This window comes from Hyaena hyaena, unplaced genomic scaffold, assembly GCF_003009895.1.
Source record: "Hyaena hyaena isolate Hyena2069 unplaced genomic scaffold, ASM300989v1 scaffold_1207, whole genome shotgun sequence".
Lineage (NCBI taxonomy): Eukaryota > Metazoa > Chordata > Mammalia > Carnivora > Hyaenidae > Hyaena > Hyaena hyaena.
The window spans coordinates 328,662-350,029 of NW_024081838.1; the positions used below are offsets into that span (position 1 = coordinate 328,662).

The 21,368-nt window shown below is 40.3% G+C and overlaps 1 protein-coding gene across 1 annotated transcript in view; it reads left to right on the forward strand.

Moving 5' to 3' along the window:
• The window catches only part of CPED1 (cadherin like and PC-esterase domain containing 1), a 282,813-nt gene that overhangs the window by 253,593 nt on the left and 7,852 nt on the right, over positions 1-21,368 (forward strand). The window contains exons 20-21 of the mRNA XM_039222864.1: positions 23-110; positions 4,165-4,311. Coding sequence (XP_039078795.1) covers positions 23-110; positions 4,165-4,311 — 235 coding nt within the window. The remainder of the gene's footprint in view (positions 1-22; positions 111-4,164; positions 4,312-21,368) is intronic.

Sequence of the window (21,368 nt, forward strand, 5' to 3'; positions counted from 1 at the left end):
ACCTCAGGATTCTGATTCACAGGGAAAATTTACTCAATATCCTTGTGATCATCAAAACTTTGGGAATTGGATTTCATCTCCCAGTGGATGGACTGCATTTCTTGACACAAGTAGGTCCATTGCCTCCAGGCTATGTGAACTTTGTGGTTCCTGTAAGAATCTTTGCTGGTGTCTGAAAAAGAACCCACAAGACACTACGCAATATTCAGCGGCCTTCATAAAAATCAAAGGAGGATAACATAGTCAAGGATTATGATTTCAAATCAATTATAATTATTCCGGGAAATAAGGAGACCATATCCCATAAACACGTTGTGAATAATGCTTTGAGCTCATAAGAGAAGAAAGGGGATGCCGAGCTATGAAAAAAACAAAGATCTAGGGGATAGATGAGAGAGATTAAGCTTTAAGTATCCCCTTACCCCACTAATGTTTCATACACCTTAAAGACTCATGCTGGAACCACAAATGAAATTGTCAGTATCAATGAGTACTTTGGGGAAGAGTGGCTTTTTTGAAGATGATTTCTGACTGATTGCTTTTCAAAAAACAAAAAGTCTTTGAAGTAGTATCATTAGTTATTCCTTTGCTTGGATATTCATAAGTGGGAGGAGTTAGAAGCCTCTGTCCAGTTCTTCTAGAAAAAAGTAAATTTGTCTCAACACTGAATAGAAGTCTAAGAAAAGAAAAGAAAGGCAACATCTGTAGGCAAGAGAACCAGCTGCTCTTGTTCAAGTGAGGAGAGTTCATGGGCAGGCAGGTTTGTGTGCAGTTGCTTCAGGGAGCTCAGGGGAGCACTGAGAATTGGGGAGGCAGGAAGCTGTCCATTTACTGTGTAAACTAAGTGAGATTTATTTTTGTGGCAATGTTGAGGGCTCCTAGCTTCCCCTGGCACAGATTACACGACCTCCTCTCCCTTTTGCAACCTTCCCTGCCTAGGTGCCAGATCTGTGATGCAAAAGCAGAACTGATAGAAAGTGGCCCAAGTCAAGCCTCCAAATTCAGCTTCTTGGAGTTAGTGTGGGGAGGTTAGGGTCACTTAAAATGAGTGGAGGTATTTTGCATGTTGGATACCTGAAGGTTGGAGACTGTGAGGGATTAGATGACAGGTCCTTTGATAATTTTTGCTATGGGTTTTGAGTTGAATCTCCTTTAATGTTATTTGAAGGCTATAGTCAAAGTTACAGTTGCTTCTTGAGGACTCTGCTTTGAGCCCCGCTTTCCTCCTCGCTGAAACTGGAGTACTTGGGCCCCTACTTATATGTAGGTTCCTAACTCCGAATCAGTTCATATCAGCAGACAGCAAACATTTCTACAGCACTTACTATGTGCCAGATCCTGTGTTAAATACTATGCCTCCCACCAGGGCTTTGATGGTCCTCATCAGTCTTTTCAAACTGAATGAAGACAAAAGGAGGGGAGGAGAGGAAAGAATAGAATGAAAGAGAAAGGGATAATAGCAAGTGGAGGCAGAAAATAAGGCGGAACTCAATTATAGGGTTCCATGGCCATGCAAGAGCTTGCCTCTGCCTTTCTCTGTAGACTCATCCCTACATATGCACAGACATGCACGCACACACACATGCCCCACTACTGAGTTCAGTGCACGCACACACACATGCACACACACCACAGCTGGGCAACTTTCAGTTTCTGCAGCACACCGTGCTCTCAGACACTTCTAGGTCTTTGAAGTCACTTTTCCTTCCTTACAGAGCCCACCCTCTCACGAACTCCTCATCTGAGCAACTTCCAGTCACCCGTCCAGTGTTAGTTTACCCTGGGGCAGACTTACTTGTGCACTAGACTTAATTGGCTATTACTCCTGCTAAGAGCTCCTATAATAGTGTCTCGTGTCTTCGTTCATGTCACTCAACAGATAACAATCCTTGGTCATCTGTCTCCCCTGCTAGACAATTTGCGAATCTCTCTCCCTGTGAGAGCAAGAGGAGACTGGGGAGAGAGGGCTGCATTGATCACTCTGGTACCCCAAATGCAAAATGCAATTCTCAGCAGATGGTAGACTCTCAAAAAATATCCCATGCAAGGAGTCAGTGATAGTTTATATGATTTAGCTGCTCCCAGATTGCTCCTTCAAGGCTGAGATATTCATTCAACTGGGCCACTGGGAGTGTGACCCAGTAAGGACTCACACCTGACTGATGGCAGGAATTACCTTTCTCTTGGGCAGATTCCCAACTTGCCAGTGCAGAAGTACCAAGATTCCACCCTCTTTACCCAATTTGGGCCATCCTGTAGGGACCACGCCAGCTCTAAAACTCCCAGTGGGATCCAGAAAAGCCTCTGTTGGAAACACATCACTTCTTTATAAGTGTTGATCCCCAAAGCACTTTCCTGTGATGCAAATTCCCATCTCAAAATCTGTTTCCCAGACAATCAAACTTTCTCTAGAAAACTCTCTTTAGAAATTGCTTACTGTAAAATTCCATATACCTTTCACGATCAGACATATTAAAGTCGTATCTAGACAAGAAGAAGCCTACAAACAACCTTGAGCATCACTGTTCACATGATGGCACAGACCAAATTCACATGTGTTTCCTTCCTCTAGATTCCTTCATTGAGAACTCTTTTTATTCACTACTTTTATTTTGGGGGCAACGATGTCACATAATGATTCAGTATGCAAGCACAGTGGAGAAGACAGAAAATCACACCTATGTGTACTGCTTCTATTATTTTGCAGTAATAGATCAACAAATGCAAGTCATTCACTTTTTCACCTGGAAAATGAAAAACACTTTTATCCTTTAGAAAAAGCAAGAGCAATCTCCTCCCTCTGTCAGTTTGGGTTTTCTAAGAAACAGACAGCAGACAGGATCAGCAGAATAAGGGGATTTATTAAGGAGAATGTCTGGAAAGGATAAAGGGAAGGGTGCCAAGTAGGCAGGAAGAGTTTCAGGCCACAGCACTCAATGCATATCCCTCAGTCTTGCACCAAATATTTTTTGATTGTCTACCATTCACTGGGTACTGTGGTTGGCTATAATGTGTCTGATATGAAGGGAGTAGAAGGTAGGAAGAATCTCAGGCTACAGGTCAATCTAAGAAAATCCCAGCCAAGCTGATGAGTAATCTCAGAGCTAGAGTAGTTAGTGGAGGGCCCCTCATCTCAGCAGTGGATCTGAATTAGACACTCTGCCAAGCACCGTCATTGCTTCGGACATGGTTGGGGAAGGAGGGAAGAATATGATCCAGAGAAGCAGCGGCTGGAACCCTCACTCAATTCTGCTGCCCCCTGAAACACACTCCCCTTCTCTGTTGCCCCCGCCCCCATTTGATAGGTAAACCTCACTCTGCACTGGAACCTCGTCCCGAAGCCTCGCTGTCCAGCTGTCCCTTGTTGCTGCACAGCTGGTCCTTCTTCCCTACTAGCACCGAGCCCAGTATATTTACATCCACTAAAGGACCGAGTAAATGTTTACAAATCTATTTTGCTTGTTAGAATACAACGCTTTAAGAGCAAGGGCCATGATTTATTTTTCCTTGTATTATTGTCCCTTAGCAGAGCTAAGCACAAAACAGAGACTAATTAATATTCAAATGACTAAATGAATAAAAGTCCAAATAGATGGAGACTGCCTTTGTGATTTTCAAATTTTGACTTTTTTAAAGTGAGAATTTTAAATATTTCAATGGATCTTTGTGGGAAATAAACCTAATTACTTTTTGTAGAGGAAAAAGTTCCAAACTGTGTGTCATTGTGGATATTTATGTATTGGTGTTTTATATATACATAAATGTTTATATTTATATTTTGAGTAAAAATTTGATAACACATCTTTACTTAAGAAATGCATGTGAAGGGCACTTGGGTGGCTCAGTAGGTTAAGCATCTGCCTCTTGTTTTCGGCTCAGATCATGATGCCGGGGTCATGGGATTGAGCCTTGCATCAGGCTCCATGCTGTGTGTGGAACCTGCTTATGATTCTCTCTCTCCCTCTAAAGCTACCCCACCCCTGTCACTCCTCTCTCTCTCACTGTCTCTCAAGTAAAAAAAAAAATACACGTGAAACTAATTCTTTTTCTTGCAATGGGACCTATTTGTAAAAGAGATGATATTTACATGATTTGTATCTGAGTTCCTAAACCATAAAACAGTCCTCTTAATAAAAATTCTCATTCTTCTCCTTTGCAATACAGAGTGAAGTTCAGAACTTATGGAAAGAAAACGTGATTATTCTGGATGCTGCAAAAACATACGGCTATGAAGTGGTTGACACATTTACTATAACGATGGGGCGATACAAAGAGTTTTTGCAGGGGACGTGTGGATGTCATTTCCATGAGGTATTTATTTATTATAGCTTTTGATTGTTTAAATTTCTCATTGTATCTTTATTTGCATTGTCAGTCTTACTTTGTATTAAAAAATTATGTCAGGAGGAGATTAAATGATGTATTTAGCATCACTCAGCCAAAGAGTTTAGCAACACAACTCGAGACTCTACAAAATAAGATATTAAAAAAGAATTAGTTTTTATGAAGACACTTAAAAACTAGGATCACCGGTCACTGCAAACAGGAAGATGGAAACCTTGAGAGCACTTGTCTTCACTAGTAGACTCTCAACCATCTCATAGGAGATTGTGGCCAAAGAATGTAGAAAATATCTTTGGTGGAGCTTGAAAATCATGGCAATTTAATGTGCTAAACTAATCAATGACCTTCCTCCTTTGGTTTATCCAGTGCATTAAACAGGTGGGCCTGTGTTTTGAGTAGTCTCCAACACCTGTGATGAAATTGATTTTATTTGTAGTTAGTAATGTATTAGGCTAAGCTGATAAGGTGATAGCAGACAATAATTTTAGCCTTCCTTCCCCACCTCCATGTTTTCAAACTGTGTGATTATTTCCTCCTTATCATTTGAATAAAATATTGGTAAGTCCCATAACTTTAAAACCACTTTCAGATAATAAAAGGACTCTAATCACTTTCAGGTAGAGGAAGAATATCAGTTCACTACTAAAATTGCCCAGTCTTGTGCTATAACCACATGAAGTCATTTCCTTCCCCCAGCTCAGGCCCACTTGGGTCTCAAAGCCCGATGGAGGAGAGAAGATGTAGGAGCTCTCTTTCCTCTTTCTCTCACCCCTTTCTTCACTGGGTCAGGTTAGGGAGATGTTGAGGACAATAAAAGTCTTACTTGACTGCTGTAAACATAACCCATTGGTATGCTTTCTGGGTAGAGAACGCTAATTCTTGTTAAAGTGCTTTTGTAGACTACCTTGAAGACCCTTCTTCCCTATAGCTTCCTTGATAGGGGCACTACCTGGGTTCCTTGGCTTTCAATTGTCCCTCCCTCTCTTGTGGGTCACCTTGCCCCTCTGGGCACCTTCTTGAAAATTATTCAAAATAGCACTAGGCATGCTATATTCAGTTACCCACCTTTGGTCCACCAGAGATATCCATGAATGCTTGCTCTGTTTTTGCTAGAAATAGAGTTAACTACCACTACAGCCCTCTTTCTCTTTCCCTCTTTCTCACTCTTGGTCTCACTCCTGCTATCTCACTCTCCCAGCCACCTTAAAGCTCATCTATAGCCACAGTGTCTTGCCCCCCAAACCCCAAAGGACTCATGTCCACTTCTTAAAGAGGATTTCTTGAAGGCCCCTTTCATTTGGCTTGAAGCAAGGGTAAAGCAGTTCCTAATGAGGGAGGAAGACCATCAATATCTGGACAACTTTTCACATAGAAAATCTCTCTCTTCTTTCATCTTCATTTTCCTACTCTTCTAATGAGACAGAGATTTGAGAAACTGGATTTTGTCTACATTCTTTCAAGTTTTGCATACATTGTCCAGACACTGCTTTGAAGTATGGGGTTACTTGGCTTCTGTTGTTTGCTCTAGATCTCAGGAGCTTCTGCTGAAACTGCAATGGAAGATGTCTCATCTGATCATTTTGTCAGACACGGGCTCTCTTGCTTTTTCTCAAATGGCTTCCTTGGTAAACCAGAAGGCAGTCATTGGGCTGACTAGGAAAATGACCACTACAGGTTTCCTGCATCCTATTTTTCAGCCCTAAGATGACTGTCAGAATCCATTTTGGTCTTCAGATTTTTATGGCTACCCAAAATTATTGAGACTGCATTTGTTCTTCTGGATAATCTATATTATATTTTTACATATAATTTTGTATGACAAATGGAACTGCATCTCAGGGAAGGGACAATCTGCACCCACAGTAGAGAACGTGGCATTTTAAGATTTGATCTAGTAACCTGAAGCCCGGCCATGCTGTTGCAGCACAGATTTTACACTGTAGGAGACTATGAATTTATTTGTTTCTTCCACAAAAAAAAATATAACACCCTTTGGGTTCCTATTCTATTTGCAAAAAGTCAAGACTTAGAGACACAAGAGCAGGTAGCCAAGAAGGAGAAAAAATAATCCTGTGGCTGAGCCAGCCCAGTATCATAGTTGGCTGCAAAAATAAGTCAAAGGTTGCCAAAACCCACATAAAACAGGGACTTTGAAAGACAACATACTGATCTTTTTTCTTTTTTTGCTTTTTTTATAAGAGGTTTGTTTATTTACTTATTTTTATATAATGTGTCTTCAATTAGTATTTTGGGGGAGGGTATCTGTTTTTCTTTTTCATCTTTAGTGCTCTGGAAATCTAAAAAGGAGAAGTCTTCCAAAGATTTCCAGCATGGCTCCAATTAAAAACAGAAGATGCCCTTCCCACACGATTGCATTACATGTATCTCCTGCCACAGCATTAACCGGTTGACACTAATAGTCATGGAATTTGAGAACTACAACAAAGACTCTTTGAACCATCAGAACTAAAATAGTGGCTTATAAATATTACTTATAAAAATAGATTTAATTTGCATAACAATGATTTAAGCACGTCAGGTGAAATTATGTCACTTATTTGACTTTATAATTATGTGTAATCATCATGTACAAATTGTTTTTTAAGCCCTATTTTTTTAAGTTTATTTATTTATTTTGAGAGAGAGAGAGAGAGCAAGAGGGGCAGAGAGAGAAGGAGAGAGAGAATCCTAAGCAGGCTCCACACTGTCAGTGCAGAGCCCAATATGGGGCTCAAACTCACGAACCATGAGATCATGATTTGAGCCAAAACCAAGAGTCGAAAGCTTAACTGACTGAGCCACCCAGGTGCCCCAAGCCCTATTTTTAATGCGTGTTGACTTGGCAAGCTACATAGGTATCCTCCAAATTATCTTAGTTGATTCTGGAGCAGCGTTACCATTTTGAAGTGTTATTGTTTGAGCTAAAATACTTCTGGGAGCATTTGCCTTTCCAGTTACACCGCAGAGAGATAAGATCATCTTTCTCAACTGGCTTTCTTCATCATAAAGTCTCTAAACCAGTTCATCACTTCGGCATAATTGCTGCTTAAGTCTCAAACAATATGCACCTCTCGTAGCTCAGAAAGTTTCTACTGCTGACTCTGAGGTTTTATAATCTTTCTAAGCTATCTCCCAACATCTTAAATCACTGTTAGCTTATTATAAACAATCAAGAAAATCTAAAGGCCCTTGCAAAGGATGATTTGATGATTAATGTGGCAAGCCAGAGAAAAGCAAATTATTGGTCTCATGCAAAAGATACTAAAAGGCAGAAATTTGTTAATAATAACCATTTTTTCCTCTGTGCTCATCTTATGAACTGGCAGAGCAATTTGTCATACAGGAATAGCTAGAATTAAAATCAGCTGTGCTAGAACCATGAGAATTTGAGTTTGTATCTTCTGGTGTTCAATTAAACCATTCCTGCAATAGATTCTCACACACCTAAGAAGGATTGCTACAACCATTGCAGTCACATCTTGCTGCATCCTCTGATTTGTGATGAGAACTCTGTCAGAGACATAAACCTGCATCAGTTGACTCTTGTTGCCATAGGTAAGAAGATGAGAGGTCTTGGGCACCTCCTTCATCGATCAAGTCACCGTGAGAGAGAATATGTTGCCACCATGAATCTCTAAACAATTTCCCAACGGGTGTGCATCAGTGTTGACTAAAATGTGCCTGCTGATTAGAAAAGCAGGTGTTTCTCTTCATGGCAGAAATGAAATTTTGTTTTCCCAATATTTATGCAGGACAACAAACAGGATCCAGGTAGCTTTTGCCCAAGAGTGGTTTTGGATGGTGCTGTTAGTTATGTGGCAAATATCTAGTATGAACAAGCTAAAACCTGGGAAGGATGAAAAAATATAATCAGCCCAAACCTGGCTGCAGAAGGGGCAAAACCACAACAGTTACGTGATTATTAATTCATCTAATCTGTTGTACAGACCTGATATGATACCTCTGTTTTCTGGCAGATGTAGCTACAGCTCTTGACTCAATCCAAAAAAAAAAATCCTGTGGCATCACTACCCAGCTCTAATACTACCAGGTTTCCTTTCATTTTGGCACCATGGAAAGAAGGCAAGATTGTTAGTTCTTTGTCAGAGATGATTTCCTATTATTATTTAATCTTCTTCTTATACTCTTGATTATTTAGGTTTAGTTATGTAAACAAAAGCTTATCTTGCCTAGAAAAGTTTTCCTTCTCTGTGATGGGATTTAAGTTTCCCCCTTTCTTGTTCAAACTTTAAAAGTTTGTCATAAGCCCAATGAAGAAAAACACCTTTAAATTCACTTATCTAGAAAACTATGGTAGTGGCTTTTAGCGAAAAAAGAACAACTAATCCAAATACAGTTAGCTTGGATAGCAGATCCCAGGATTTATCAGCATGGCTATTTTTAATAAATTAGCAATGGAAATTTAATTGAACACATTTTTGAGTATCTATGTGAAATGTACTAACTACTGTAAAGTGAGCTAGGAAAACATTTTTTAGGGTCTCCTTGAGTATCTCAAGCTCAACACATCCCTGAAGAGAGAAGGAATAGTCCCTTTAAACTTTCTTCTCTGGAAGACCTGAATTTACTCTATTGCATTCTCATTGACAAACTCGGATCATTCTTGAGGAAGATAAGATCCTCCTTATCTTTCCTCAGCCCCCAACATCCTCTGACCAGCTACTTACCAAGTCCTTGCCTACTAAATATTCTACCAAACCTTTCCCCATACTCTGTTCCAGTCGCTTCAACCTTGATTATTCTTTTACTTAATCGTCCAACATTTGTTTTGTGAATCCAGTTCTTGGGCTAAATGGTAGTGATGTAAACATAAATAACAAACACTCTCTTCCCTCAAGACAGTGTAGTCACGGGGTCAGGCACAAAAGCCCATATTATGAAATAATATGTTAAGCAGCATGTTAGACATATAAATAGGATATTGTAATAACACCAAGAAAGGACAGTTAACCCAATCTGAAGATTAAGTGAAACTCCTCTTGAAAGTTGTCCAAATTGATTGTTAAAGGATGAGTAGTCAGGCTAAGAGGGTGATGGCAGAAGGGAGGCCATTCAACTTCATGGGACAATGTAAACCACATTAGCTTTGAAATACCTTCATGTTCTCAGAAAATCACATGCAATTCTATATATTGTAGAACATAGATTATAATAGGGTCCTGGGAAAGGTGGGCTAGGGCCAGATCATGGTTAAGAGCTTAGACTTTATCCTATAGGTAGTGCAGAGCCAATGAAAGGTTTTATAGAGAAATGAGGTGGTCACATCTTTGTTTCAAATAGGTAAGTCTGATAACATCAAGGGGAACAGAATGAAAGAGGACAGAGTCTGGGCAAGAAGTTAGGAGACTTTTTCAGAAGTCAGGTGAGAGATGATAAAAGCTCACCCAAGTTAGGACAGAAACTGCAAGCATAAGAGAGGAGGAGACAAATACGAGCCCTATTTTAAAAATAAAACCTGTAGATCTTATCTGCAGCATGAGGGAGTAGAAAGACTAAAAGGTGATTCCTAACTTGGGTGGCGGATTAGAGTTGAACCAGCAACTGAGTCAGAGAATGACAGAAGGTACCAGCTCAGGGAAAAGATGATGAACTCAGTTTTGAACATGTTGTGCTTGAGGTGCCTGTAGGACATCCAGGTGGAGACCTCTTACAGGCAGTTGGCTACACAAGTCTAAAGTTTGAGGTACAGGGTGGGGCTGTAGATAAAAAGTTGGAAGTCATCAGGAAACAGAACAGTTGAAACAGTGAAAACAGATCATCCAGAAAAAGTGAGTAGAGTAAGAGGAACTGAGGAAGGAACTCTTGGAGACACCCATATTTAAACAAAGTTTGGAGAAATAGGAACATTTGAATTTAGAAAATAAACTGATAGAGGAAAACACTAGTAGAGTATGGTAGAATAGAAGGTCAAAAAGTGAAAATTTGTAAGGCGAGATCAAAATAACATCAATGTTGTCAAATGTAATGGATAGATTTATTAAGATAAGGGTTTTTAAATAGTCATTTGGCATTGAGGAGGTATTTTCTGATCACTTTAAAAGTAATTTCATGGGCGCCTGGGTGGCTCAGTTGGTTAAGTGTCTGACTTCAGCTCAGGTCATGATCTCACAGTTCATGGGTTCAAGCCCCAAATCAGGCTCTGTGCTGACAGCTCAGAGCCTGGACAATGCTTCAGATTCTGTGTCTCCATCTCTCTGCCCTTCCCACACTCAACTCATCTCTCAAAAATAAATACACATTTAAAAAAAAATTTTAAAGAGTAATTGTAGTGATGTTGTCAAATGTAATGGATGGATTTATTAAGATAAGGGTTTTTACATAGTCATGGATTTGGCATTGAGAAGATCTTTTCTGATCACTTTAAGGGTAATTTCAGAGGTGCCTGGGTGGCTCAGTCAGATAAGCATCCGACTTTGGCTCAGGTAGTGATCTCACAGTTCATGAGTTCGAGCCCTGTGTCAGGCTCTGTGCTGACAGCTCAGAGCCTGGAGCCTCCTTCAAATTCTGTGTCTCCCTCTCTCTCCCTTCCCGTCTCCCACTGTGCTCTCCCTCTCAAAAATAAATAAACTTTTTTTTAAAGAGTAATTTCAATAAAATTTTAGGGGCATGAATACAGGGACTATAATAGATTGAGGAGGTTTAAAAAATGTGGAAAAGAACCTGGTAAAGCCTTTCAACAAGTGAAAATAAGAAAAAGGTGGGCACTCAGTTGAGGGTCCAACTGTCCATCTCTTGATTTGGGCTCTGTCATGATCCCAGGGCCGTGAAGCCTGCTTAAGATTCTCTCTCTCTTCCCTCCTCTTAAAAGAGAGAGAGGAAGGAAGGAAGGAAGGAAGGAAGGAAGGAAGGAAGGAAGGAAGGAAGGAAGGAAGGAAGGAAGGAAGGAAGGAAGGAAAAAGAGAAAGAAAGAAAGAAAGAAAGAAAGAAAGAAAGAAAGAAAGAAAGAAAGAAGGAAGGAAGGAAGGAAGGAAGGAAGGAAAGATACTGGATTTAGAAAAGGAAGTAGTCTAAGGGGAAGTTTATAGGAAAGAACTATTTTTCATGTTTATGTGCAGAAAGGGAATAATCTATACCAAGGAACACATCGGTAATACAAAAAAGTGTAGGAAGAAGGTCCCTCATAATGTGGAGAGAGGATTAGGTCAAGGACACTGTAAATAGTTGGTAGGGTACTGGCAAATGAACAAGGTTGGCTGGAGGGTTTCTTCTCTACATTTATTTGCCCTAGACTTTTGCAATACTTTCATCTTAGAACCTTCACTTTCAACTACTCAGATTCATCCTTCATATCCCCACCAGGATGTGTCTATATTTCCAACCCAATGTTGTCATTTAAAACCTTTTGATGGCCCTGTAACTAAAGAGGAATCACATGAACTTTCACTGCCTACCATTTCTAAAACTTTTGGGGGAAAGTGACTCTAGACAGCTTATTCCGTGTAAAATTATTAGTGCTCATTCCATCATCTGCAAGTGAATTTTAGCTTTTTCCACTAGATGATTTGATTAGAAATCAGTGCCTGCTGAAAACAAATTCCTTAGCCCTAAGGGAGCCCAGCGTTTTCTGAGATGGTTTGGTACAAAATCCTGTTCTGGAAGGAGCATCCTCTAGTGAATGGTGGTAACACCAATTACATCAGGGTCTCTCCCTTTAAAAAGATAATTAAAATAAAGGATGAACAAAGTGTCAGTCACTCTATGTTAACTTGTGTGATGACACCATGAGGCAGCTATACACGCCAGTATGTGCAGTACTAGAACCTAGAATGTCAGCAAGTCTAAGAAAGAGATGCTAACCATAACAATTTCATGTGTTTTGTAATAAGCCCTCATTTTAGGAGGTTACTACCGACCTTTAAAAGTCAAGCTAAGATGGATTCTGCACTGCCTTGATTAGCATTTCCTATATTATGTTTTGATGTTCTAGCCAAGTAAAACTAGGATCTCTGTTTGGAGAATTCTGTGTACTCCTCCACTGTAAAGATTCTCAAATATTAGTATTTCCAATGATCCAAAAAACCCTTACAGCAAAGAAACTATGTAGCTTAGTTTGACCCAGTTTTTCCCAAACATTTTTGACCACAGAACCACTTTTCTTTCTTTAATAACAACTATTAACACCTCACTAAACACACTTTGGGAAAACTGGCATACAGAAGAAAGTCAAAAATCATGCATGGAGTACAGATTAAATGTGGCAGAATGACCACGAGCATTTATCTTCTCTTCCACTTGAAACTCCACCAAAAGACTTTAAAGACATAAAGCTATTCACCTCCTTCCCCCAAAAAAGACAGAAGACATAAAGCTATTCACCTCCTTCCCCCAAAAAAGACAGAATAAGAAATAACTCATAAGAGACAAGAAATCCAAATTCATTTTAAGAAGTTTAACTTAGCCTACAAAGGAAGTTACAGTGGGAAATGAGAGAGGAGAGATAGCGACTAGAGGGGAAGGCACACTCGCCCACAGAGCCTCTGGATGACCCAGACCTGGAGGAGCCCAATGCAGAAGAAGGCAGGGCTGAGACATGGGTCAGTCTGTATGCAAAACTGCTGGACCCCGCGTTCCTCACACCCCACACCATGGCTGTTCATACATACATCCATGTATATGATTTCTTTTAAAATTGAACATCAGAGCTGGACTCAGAAACAGGTATAGAAAAGAACAAATTGATCTAGATGCTGAACTCAGAAAAATGAACGTACAAGTTGTCACCTGAAGGGTAGAGCCCCTAAACTCCTCCCCAAACATCTAGAATACGAGCAGACAGGAGCACACCACTTCACGCAAATGGCTAGAGCACTCTTCTAAGAAGAAACTGAGTGGCCCAATTGAAGATTTTCTTTCATAGGCCAGAGTAGTGCTCAGTGGACCCCTACAGGGAAGCTAGCAGTTGGAATGTTGTTCCACACAAATTGGTTCTAAGTAACATTCTCTTGTTTAAGTAAAACTTCTCAGTTCAAGAGAGATTGATGGAAACAAATACCTGTGAGTTAAGACCAAAATAGTTTCCAAGATGTACATCTAAACAGAGGAAGGTTGGAACTTAGGTTATAATAATTACACTAATGAAAATCATTGCAATAATATCAAGAATTCAGTGACATGAATATTCAGCCACTTAGGAAATGGAGTTTAAAATGGGAACTAATCTCTGGAGAACTGCATAGGAGTAGCAGATAGAAGCAGCAGTGTATCATTAAATTGGTAAACTAGTGGTCTATAGCTCCTTATAAACAATCTGCTCACCCAGAGCTAAGGTCTGCCTAAGGATCAGCTGGACAGGAGGAGGCAAGATGGTGGAGAGAAGTAGGGAGCTCCATACATTTCGCTCACCTGCATCTCTCAAACAGAGAAGGCCTGAAGCCATAGGACACTGAACCACAGGAGTCTGGGGGGAAAAGAGACAGAGTCCACTAAGGAGACAGCCTCATAGGTACGTGACGCGGAGACACGGAGGGGAGGGAGCTCTCGTCGCAGAGAGCCATGGAGAGAAGAGGGGAAGAGAAAGAACAGCTGAAACTGCTCATAGAACTGTCCCTGGAGAAGAGAAAAACCTCGGCCTGGGACAGAGAAGGATCCTAACACCCCATCCCTAACTGCAGGGCTGGGTGCCCAGTCCCAGGAGGCGCAGGGAGAAACTGCTCCGCTGCTCTCCCGGCTTGATTCCCATCTGGAAAGTGGCCGGCCTGCAGTATTACATTTCAGGCAGTATCAATAAGGCATGCAGACTAAGATCTGGAAACAAGATGGGCTTGGGGCATAGAACAAGGTCCACCTTGGCTACATCCGTGGCCAGGGAGATCTGACCCAAAAAAGTGATTTGCAACACCTGATTCGAAAAGGGACTGGGATGCCACCATTTTTCTCCACACAACCACCAAGGTGGGACCTCAGGGAGTGGCCTGCAGGACCTCAGTGGAGGCCAGAACTGTTTACAGCAAATCACACCCATCCCCGCTAGAGAGCTGCTAACCCCCCCCCCCCCAGATACCAGGGCAAGACCAGCATGGATGCACTGCTGTGATTAATTCTAGATCAATTCTTTCTATTCAGATATATTTTCCCTTGACTCATTCCTATCTCTTCCCTCTGCTGGACTGGGCACTCTGGTCATTGGTTTGCTTAAACAGTCACATTTAATCCATTCTCTAGATGCATATTCTACACCCCTGTTGTTACCTTCCTATCTTTCTGTCTCTCTCTGGAGTAATCAGACTATATAATTTCTCTGAGTAACATTATCTTCATTTCTTTCTCCTCAGCTCCTACCATATTCACCTCTTTCTCTCTCTGAATTAAGCCTCTTAGTCTCTCTGCCTGGTCATTGTCCAATTTTGTTTTCTCCCCAACCCGTCATTTCTCTCTTTGTATATGCTCTTCCATCAACACTGCATACACCCTGCTCTTTAATTGTAGCTGGGAATTCTGGGTTTATGCTTTTAGATTGTCCTCTGTCTTTGGAACGTTTTTCTCTTTTCTCTCTTTTTTCTTTTTCCTTTTCCCTTTCAGTTTGCTTGTTTGTTGGATTTGTCTGTGCATTTCCATGCCTTTATTCCCTGTGTGTTTGTCCGACTGTTTTCCTTTCCAGGGCTACCTCAAGAAACAAGCCAAAGTACACATGGTGGAGACTCCCAAATACCACCACGAGTAGGGAGATAAAATAACCAAAGTCTCAATAAGAGAGAGAAGATGCCCCATTAAAAGAACACTTCCTCAATGGACGGGTCCTGGACAGTCAATAAGCCTTCTTTAATATAGCAGTACTCACAGGTGCAGAGCGCATAAGAAGCTTTTAAAACCAACAAGAGACAGAAAGATAGCCAAAATGACAAAACAGAAGGACTTGCCTCTAAAGAAATTCCAGGAAGAAGTGACAGCTAAAGAACTCCTCAAAACACATCTAAGCAACATAACTGAACAACAATTTAGAACAATAGTCATAAAATTAATTGCTGGGCTTAAAAGCACGGAAGACATCAGAGAAACTATTGCTACAAAGACTATGGAGCTTAAAAATAGTTGTGATGAATTAAAAAATTATATAAATGAGGTGCGTAATACAATGGAGGCAGCCAATACACAGATTGCAGAGGCAGAGAGAAGACTAGGTGGATTAGAAGACACAATTATAGAAAAAGAGGAAGCCAAGAAAAAGAGAGATAAACTGATCCAGGAGCAAGAAAGGAGAATTCAAGAACTGAGTGATACAATCAAACAGAACAATATCCGTATCATAGGAATTCCAGAAGAGGAAGATAGACTGAAAGGCACTGAAGGAGTCCTTGAACAAATTATAGGAGAGAGCTTCCCCAATATGGGGAAGGAAACAGACATTGAAATCCAAGGGGCACAGAGAACTCCCCTCAAACGTAACTTGAATCGATCTTCTGCACGACATATCATAGTGAAACTGGCAAAATATAAGGACAAAGAGAGAATTCTGAAAGCAGCTAGGGATAAAAGGGCCCTAACATACAAAGGGAGACCTATCAGAGTGGTGACAGACCTATCTACTGAAACTTGGCAAGCCAGAAAGGAATGGCAAGAAATCTTTAATGTGATGAACAGAAAAAAAATATGCAGCCAAGAATCCTCTATCCAGCAAGCCTGTCATTCAGAATAGAAGGAAAGATAAAGGTCTTCCTAAATCAACAAAAGTTGAAAGAATACATCACCACTAAACCAGCCCTAAAAGAAATCCTAAGGGGGACTCTATGAGAGGAATGTTGCAAGTAACGCAAGATACCAGAGACACCACCGCAACCATGAATCCTACAGAGAACACAATGACTCTAAACCCATATTTTTCAGTAATAACACTAAATGTAGATGGACTAAATGCTCCAATCAAAAGACATAGCATAACATAATGGAGAAAAAAACAAAATCCATCTATTTGCTGTCTACTAGAGACTCATTTTAGACCTAAGGACACCTTCAGATTTGAAGTAAGGGGATAGAGAAATATCTATCATGTTACTGGAAGTCAAAAGAAAGCTGGTGTAGCCATACTTATATCAGACAAACTGGACTTTAAAGTAAAGGTGGTAACAAGGGGTGAAGAAGGGCATTATATAATAATTACAGGGTCTATCCATCAGGAAGCGCTAACAATTATAAATGTCTATGCACTGAATTTGGGAGCACTCAAATACATAAAACAATCACAAAGAGAAACAATCTTATGGATAAGAATGTGATAATAGCAGTGGACTTTAATATCCATTTACAGCAATGGATAGATCAACTAGACAGAAAATCACTAAAGAAGCAATGGACTTGAATGACACATTGAACCAGATGGATTTGACAGATGTATTTAGAACTCTACATCCTGAGGCTATGGAATTCACTTTCTTCTCAAGTGCACATGGTACATTCTCCAAGATAGATCACATACTGGGACATAAAGCAGCCCTCAATAAATATAAAAGAATTGAGATCATACCATGCACACTTTCAGATCACAGTGCCATGAAACTTGAAATCAATCACAGGATAAAGTCTGGAAAACCCCCCAAAACATGGAGGTTAAAGAACACTCTTCTAAAGAATGAATGGGCCAGCCAGGCAATTAGAGTAGAAATTTTTAAAAATACGGAAATGGGCGCCTGGGTGGCTTAGTCGGTTGGGCGTCCGACTTTCACTTAGGTCATGATCTCGCGGTTCGTGGGTTCGGGCCCTGCGTCAGGCTCTGTGCTGACTGCCAACTCAGAGCCTGGAGGCTGTTTCAGTCTGTGACTCCCTCTCTCTCTGACCCTCCACTGCTCACGCTGTATCTCTCTCTCTCCTAGGAAAAAAACAAAACAACAAAAAAAAAAAAATTGAAAAAAAAATACGGAAACAAATTAAAATGAAAATACAACAGTCCAAACTCTTTGTGATGCGGCAAACGCAATCCTAAGAGGAAAGTACATTGCACTTCAGGCCTATTTCAAGAAACTAGAAAAAGCACAAATATAAAATCTAACACCACACCTAAAGGAACTAGAAGCAGAGCAACAAGACCACCCCAAACCCAGCAGAAGAAGAGAAATAATAAAGATCAGGGCAGAAATAAGCAATATAGAATGCAAAAAAAAAAAAACAGTTGAACAGATCAATGAAACCAAGAGTTGGTTTTTTGAAAAAATAAACAAAATTGATAAACCTCAAGCCAGGCTTCTCAGAAAAGAAAGAGCATCCAAATAGACAAAATCATGAATGAAAATTGACTTATTACAACCAATCCCTTAGAAATACAAGCAATTATCAGGGAATACTATGAAAAATTATATGCCAACAAACTGGACAACCTAGAAGAAATGGACAAATTCTTAAAGACACACTACCAATATTCAAATAGGAAGAGATAGAAAATCTGAACAGACTCATAACTAGTGAAGAAATTGAATCAGTTATTAAAAATCTCCCAACAAATAAGAGCCCTGGACCTGATGGCTACCCTGGGGAATTCTACCAGACATTCAAATCAGACTTAATACCCATTCTTCTCAAGCTATTCCAAAAAATAGAAATGGAAGGAAAACTTCCGGACGTATTCTACAAAGCCAGCATCACTTTGATTCCCAAACCAGACAGAGACCCAGCAAAAAAAGAGAAATACAGTCCAATATCCTTGATGAATAAGGATGCAAAAATCCTCAACAAGATCCTTGCAAATCGAATTCAACAGCACATAAAAAGAATTATCCAGCATGATCAAGTGAGATTCATTCCTGGGTTACAGGGCTGGTTCAGTATTCGCAAATCAATCAATGTGATACATCATATTAACAAAAGAAAAGATAAAACCAATATTTCCTGTCGATAGATGCAGAAAAAGCATTTGACAAAATACAGCATCCTTTCTTAATAATGACCCTCGAGAAAATCGGGACAGAAGGAATTTACGTAACATCATAAAAGCCATTTATTAGAAGCCCACAGCTAATATCATCCTCAATGGGGAAAAACTGAGAGCTTTCCCCCTGAGATGAGGAACACGACAGGGATAGCCACTCTCACCACTGTTGTTTCACATAGTGCTGGAAGTCCTAGCATCAGCCATCAGACAACAAAAGGAAATAAAAAGCATCAGAATTGACTAAGAAGAAGTCAAACTTTCACTTTTTGCAGACGACATGAAACCCAACAGACTCCACCAGAAGCCTACTAGAACTGATTGACAAATTCAGCAAAGTCGCAGGGTACAAAAATCAACATACAGAAATCGGTTGCATTTTGCACATGTACCCCAATGTTCATAGCAGCACTCTCCACAATAGCTAAAACATGGAAAGAGCCTAAGTGTCCATCAACAGATGAATGGATCAAGAAGATGTGGTTTATCTATACCATGGAATACTACATGGCAATGAGAAACAATGAAATCTGGCCATGTGTAGCAACATGGATGGACCTTGAGGGTGTTATGCTGAGCGAAATAAGTCAGGTAGAGAAGGACAAATACCATATGTTTGCACGTATAGGAGGATTAGGAGGAACTTGACGGAGGACCAAGGGGGAGAAGAAGGGCGGAAATGGTGGGGGAAAGGGAGAGAGGCAAACCATGAGAGACTCTTGAATGCTGACAAAAACTGAGGACTGATGGATGTGGGGGGGAGGGGGGATGGGCATGAAGGAGGGCACTTTGGGGATGAGCACTGAGTGTTATGTAGAAACTAATTTGACAATAAACTATTTGTAAAAAAAAAAAAAAACAAAAACAATAAAAAAGAAATCGGTTGCATTTTTATACACCAATAATGAAGCAACAGAAAGAGAAATCAAGAAACTGATCCCATTCACAACTGCACAAAAAACTATAAAATACCGAGGAATAAACCTAACCAGAGATATAAAAGATCTGTATGATGAAAACTATAGAAAACTTGTGAAGGAAATTAAAGAAGACACAAAGAAATGGAAAGACATTCTATGCTCATGGGTCAGAAGAATAAATATTGTTAAAATGTCATTCCTACCCAAAGCAGTCTACACGTTCAATGCAATCCCAGTCAAAATTGCACCAGCATTCTTCTCAAAACTAGAACAAACTATCCTAAAATTTGTATGGAATCACAAAAGACCCCGAATAGCCAAGGTAATATTGAAGAAGAAAACCAAAAAGGGAGGCATCACCATCCCAGACTTTAGCCTCTACTACAAAGCTGTCATCATCAAGACAGTATGGTATTGGCACAAAAACAGACACATAGGCCAATGGAATAGAATAGAGACTCAGAATTGGACCCACAAATATATGGCCAACTAATCTTTGACAAAGCGGGAAAGGGTATCCAATGGAAAAAATACAGTCTCTTTAACAGTTGGTGCTGGGAGAACTGGACAGCAACATGCAGAAGAATGAAACTAGATCATTTTCTCACACCATACACAAAAATAAACTCAAAATGGATAAAGGACCTGAATGTGAGACAGGAAACCATCAAAACCCTAGAGGAGAAAGCAGGAAACAACCTCCCTGACCTCCACTGCAGCACTTTCTTACTTGTCACACCCCCAAAGGCAAGGGAATCAAGAGCAAAAATGAACTCTTGGGACCTCATCAAGATAAAAAGCTTCTGCACAGCCAAGGAAACAATCCATAAAACTAATAGGCAACTGACAGAATGGGAAAAGAGAGTTGCAAATGACATATCAGATAAAGGACTAGTATCCAAAATCTATAAGGAACTCCCCAAACTCCACACCCACCCGAAAAACAAATAATCCAGTGAAGAAATGGGCATAAGACATGAACAGACACTTCTCCAAAGAGGACATCCAGATGGCCAACAGACACATGAAACGATGCTCAGCATCCCTCATCATCATCCCTCGTACAAATAAAAACCACACTGAGATACCATCTCATGCTGTTCAGAGTGGCTAAAATGAACAAATCAGGATACTATAGATGCTGGCAAGGATGTGGAGAAACAGGCACCCTCCTACACTGTTGGTGGGAATGTAAACTGGTGCATCCCCTCTGGAAAACAGTGTGGAGGTTCCTCAAAAAATTAACCATAGAACTCCCTTAGGACCCAGAAATAGCACTGCTAAGAATTTACCCAAGGTATACAGGAGTGCTGATGCATAGGGGCATGTACCCCAATGTTCATGGCAGCACTTTCAACAACAGCCAAAACATGGAAAGAGCCTAAGTGTCCATCAACTGACTTATGGATCAAGAAGATGTGGTTTATCTATACAATGGAATACTATATGGCAATGAGAAAGAATGAAATATGGCCATTTGTAGCAACATGGATGGAACTTGAGGGTGTTCTGCTGAGTGAAATAAGTCAGGCAGAGAAAGACAAATACCATGTTTTCACTTATAAGTGGAAGAGGAGAAACTTAACAGAGGACCATGAGGGAGGAGAAGGGGAAAAAATAGTTGGGGAGATGGAGGGAGGCAAACCATGAGAGACTCTTGAATGTTGAAAACAAACTGAGGGCTGATGGGAGTGGGGGAGAAGGGAAGGGGGTGATGGGCATGGAGGAGGGCACTTGTTGGGATGAGCACTGGGTGTTATATGGAAACCAACTTGAAAATAAACTATGAAAGAAAAAAAAGGAAAAAAAATAAAAAGACTCAGCTGTCAGTATAAGAAGGATTAGAGATTTGGAGGTAGGGAGGAGAGACTGAGACATTGCAAATCTGGAAACCCAAAAACAAAAAACAATTTCTCATTCCTAAAGAAAACTCTAGTCTTGCCATCTAATCCTCAGCATCTTTGACCCATTCAGAAGTTGGACTCCCTTCAATCAAAACATAGCTTATTTCATGTGGCCATGATTAAACACTTGGGGTGGGGGTTGAAAAAATCATTATCTGTAAAAATTGCATGATTTCCTGAAATGGAACCATGAATTATAAGGACTGGCTTCTAGCTATTGTTTGTTGCTTTATTTTTATTCCATTTCTGTGAATTCTTGGGCTACTTTTTCAGCTGGTCATAAATTTGGTGACTGGATCTTGGATTGAATATCATATCTGCAGAATG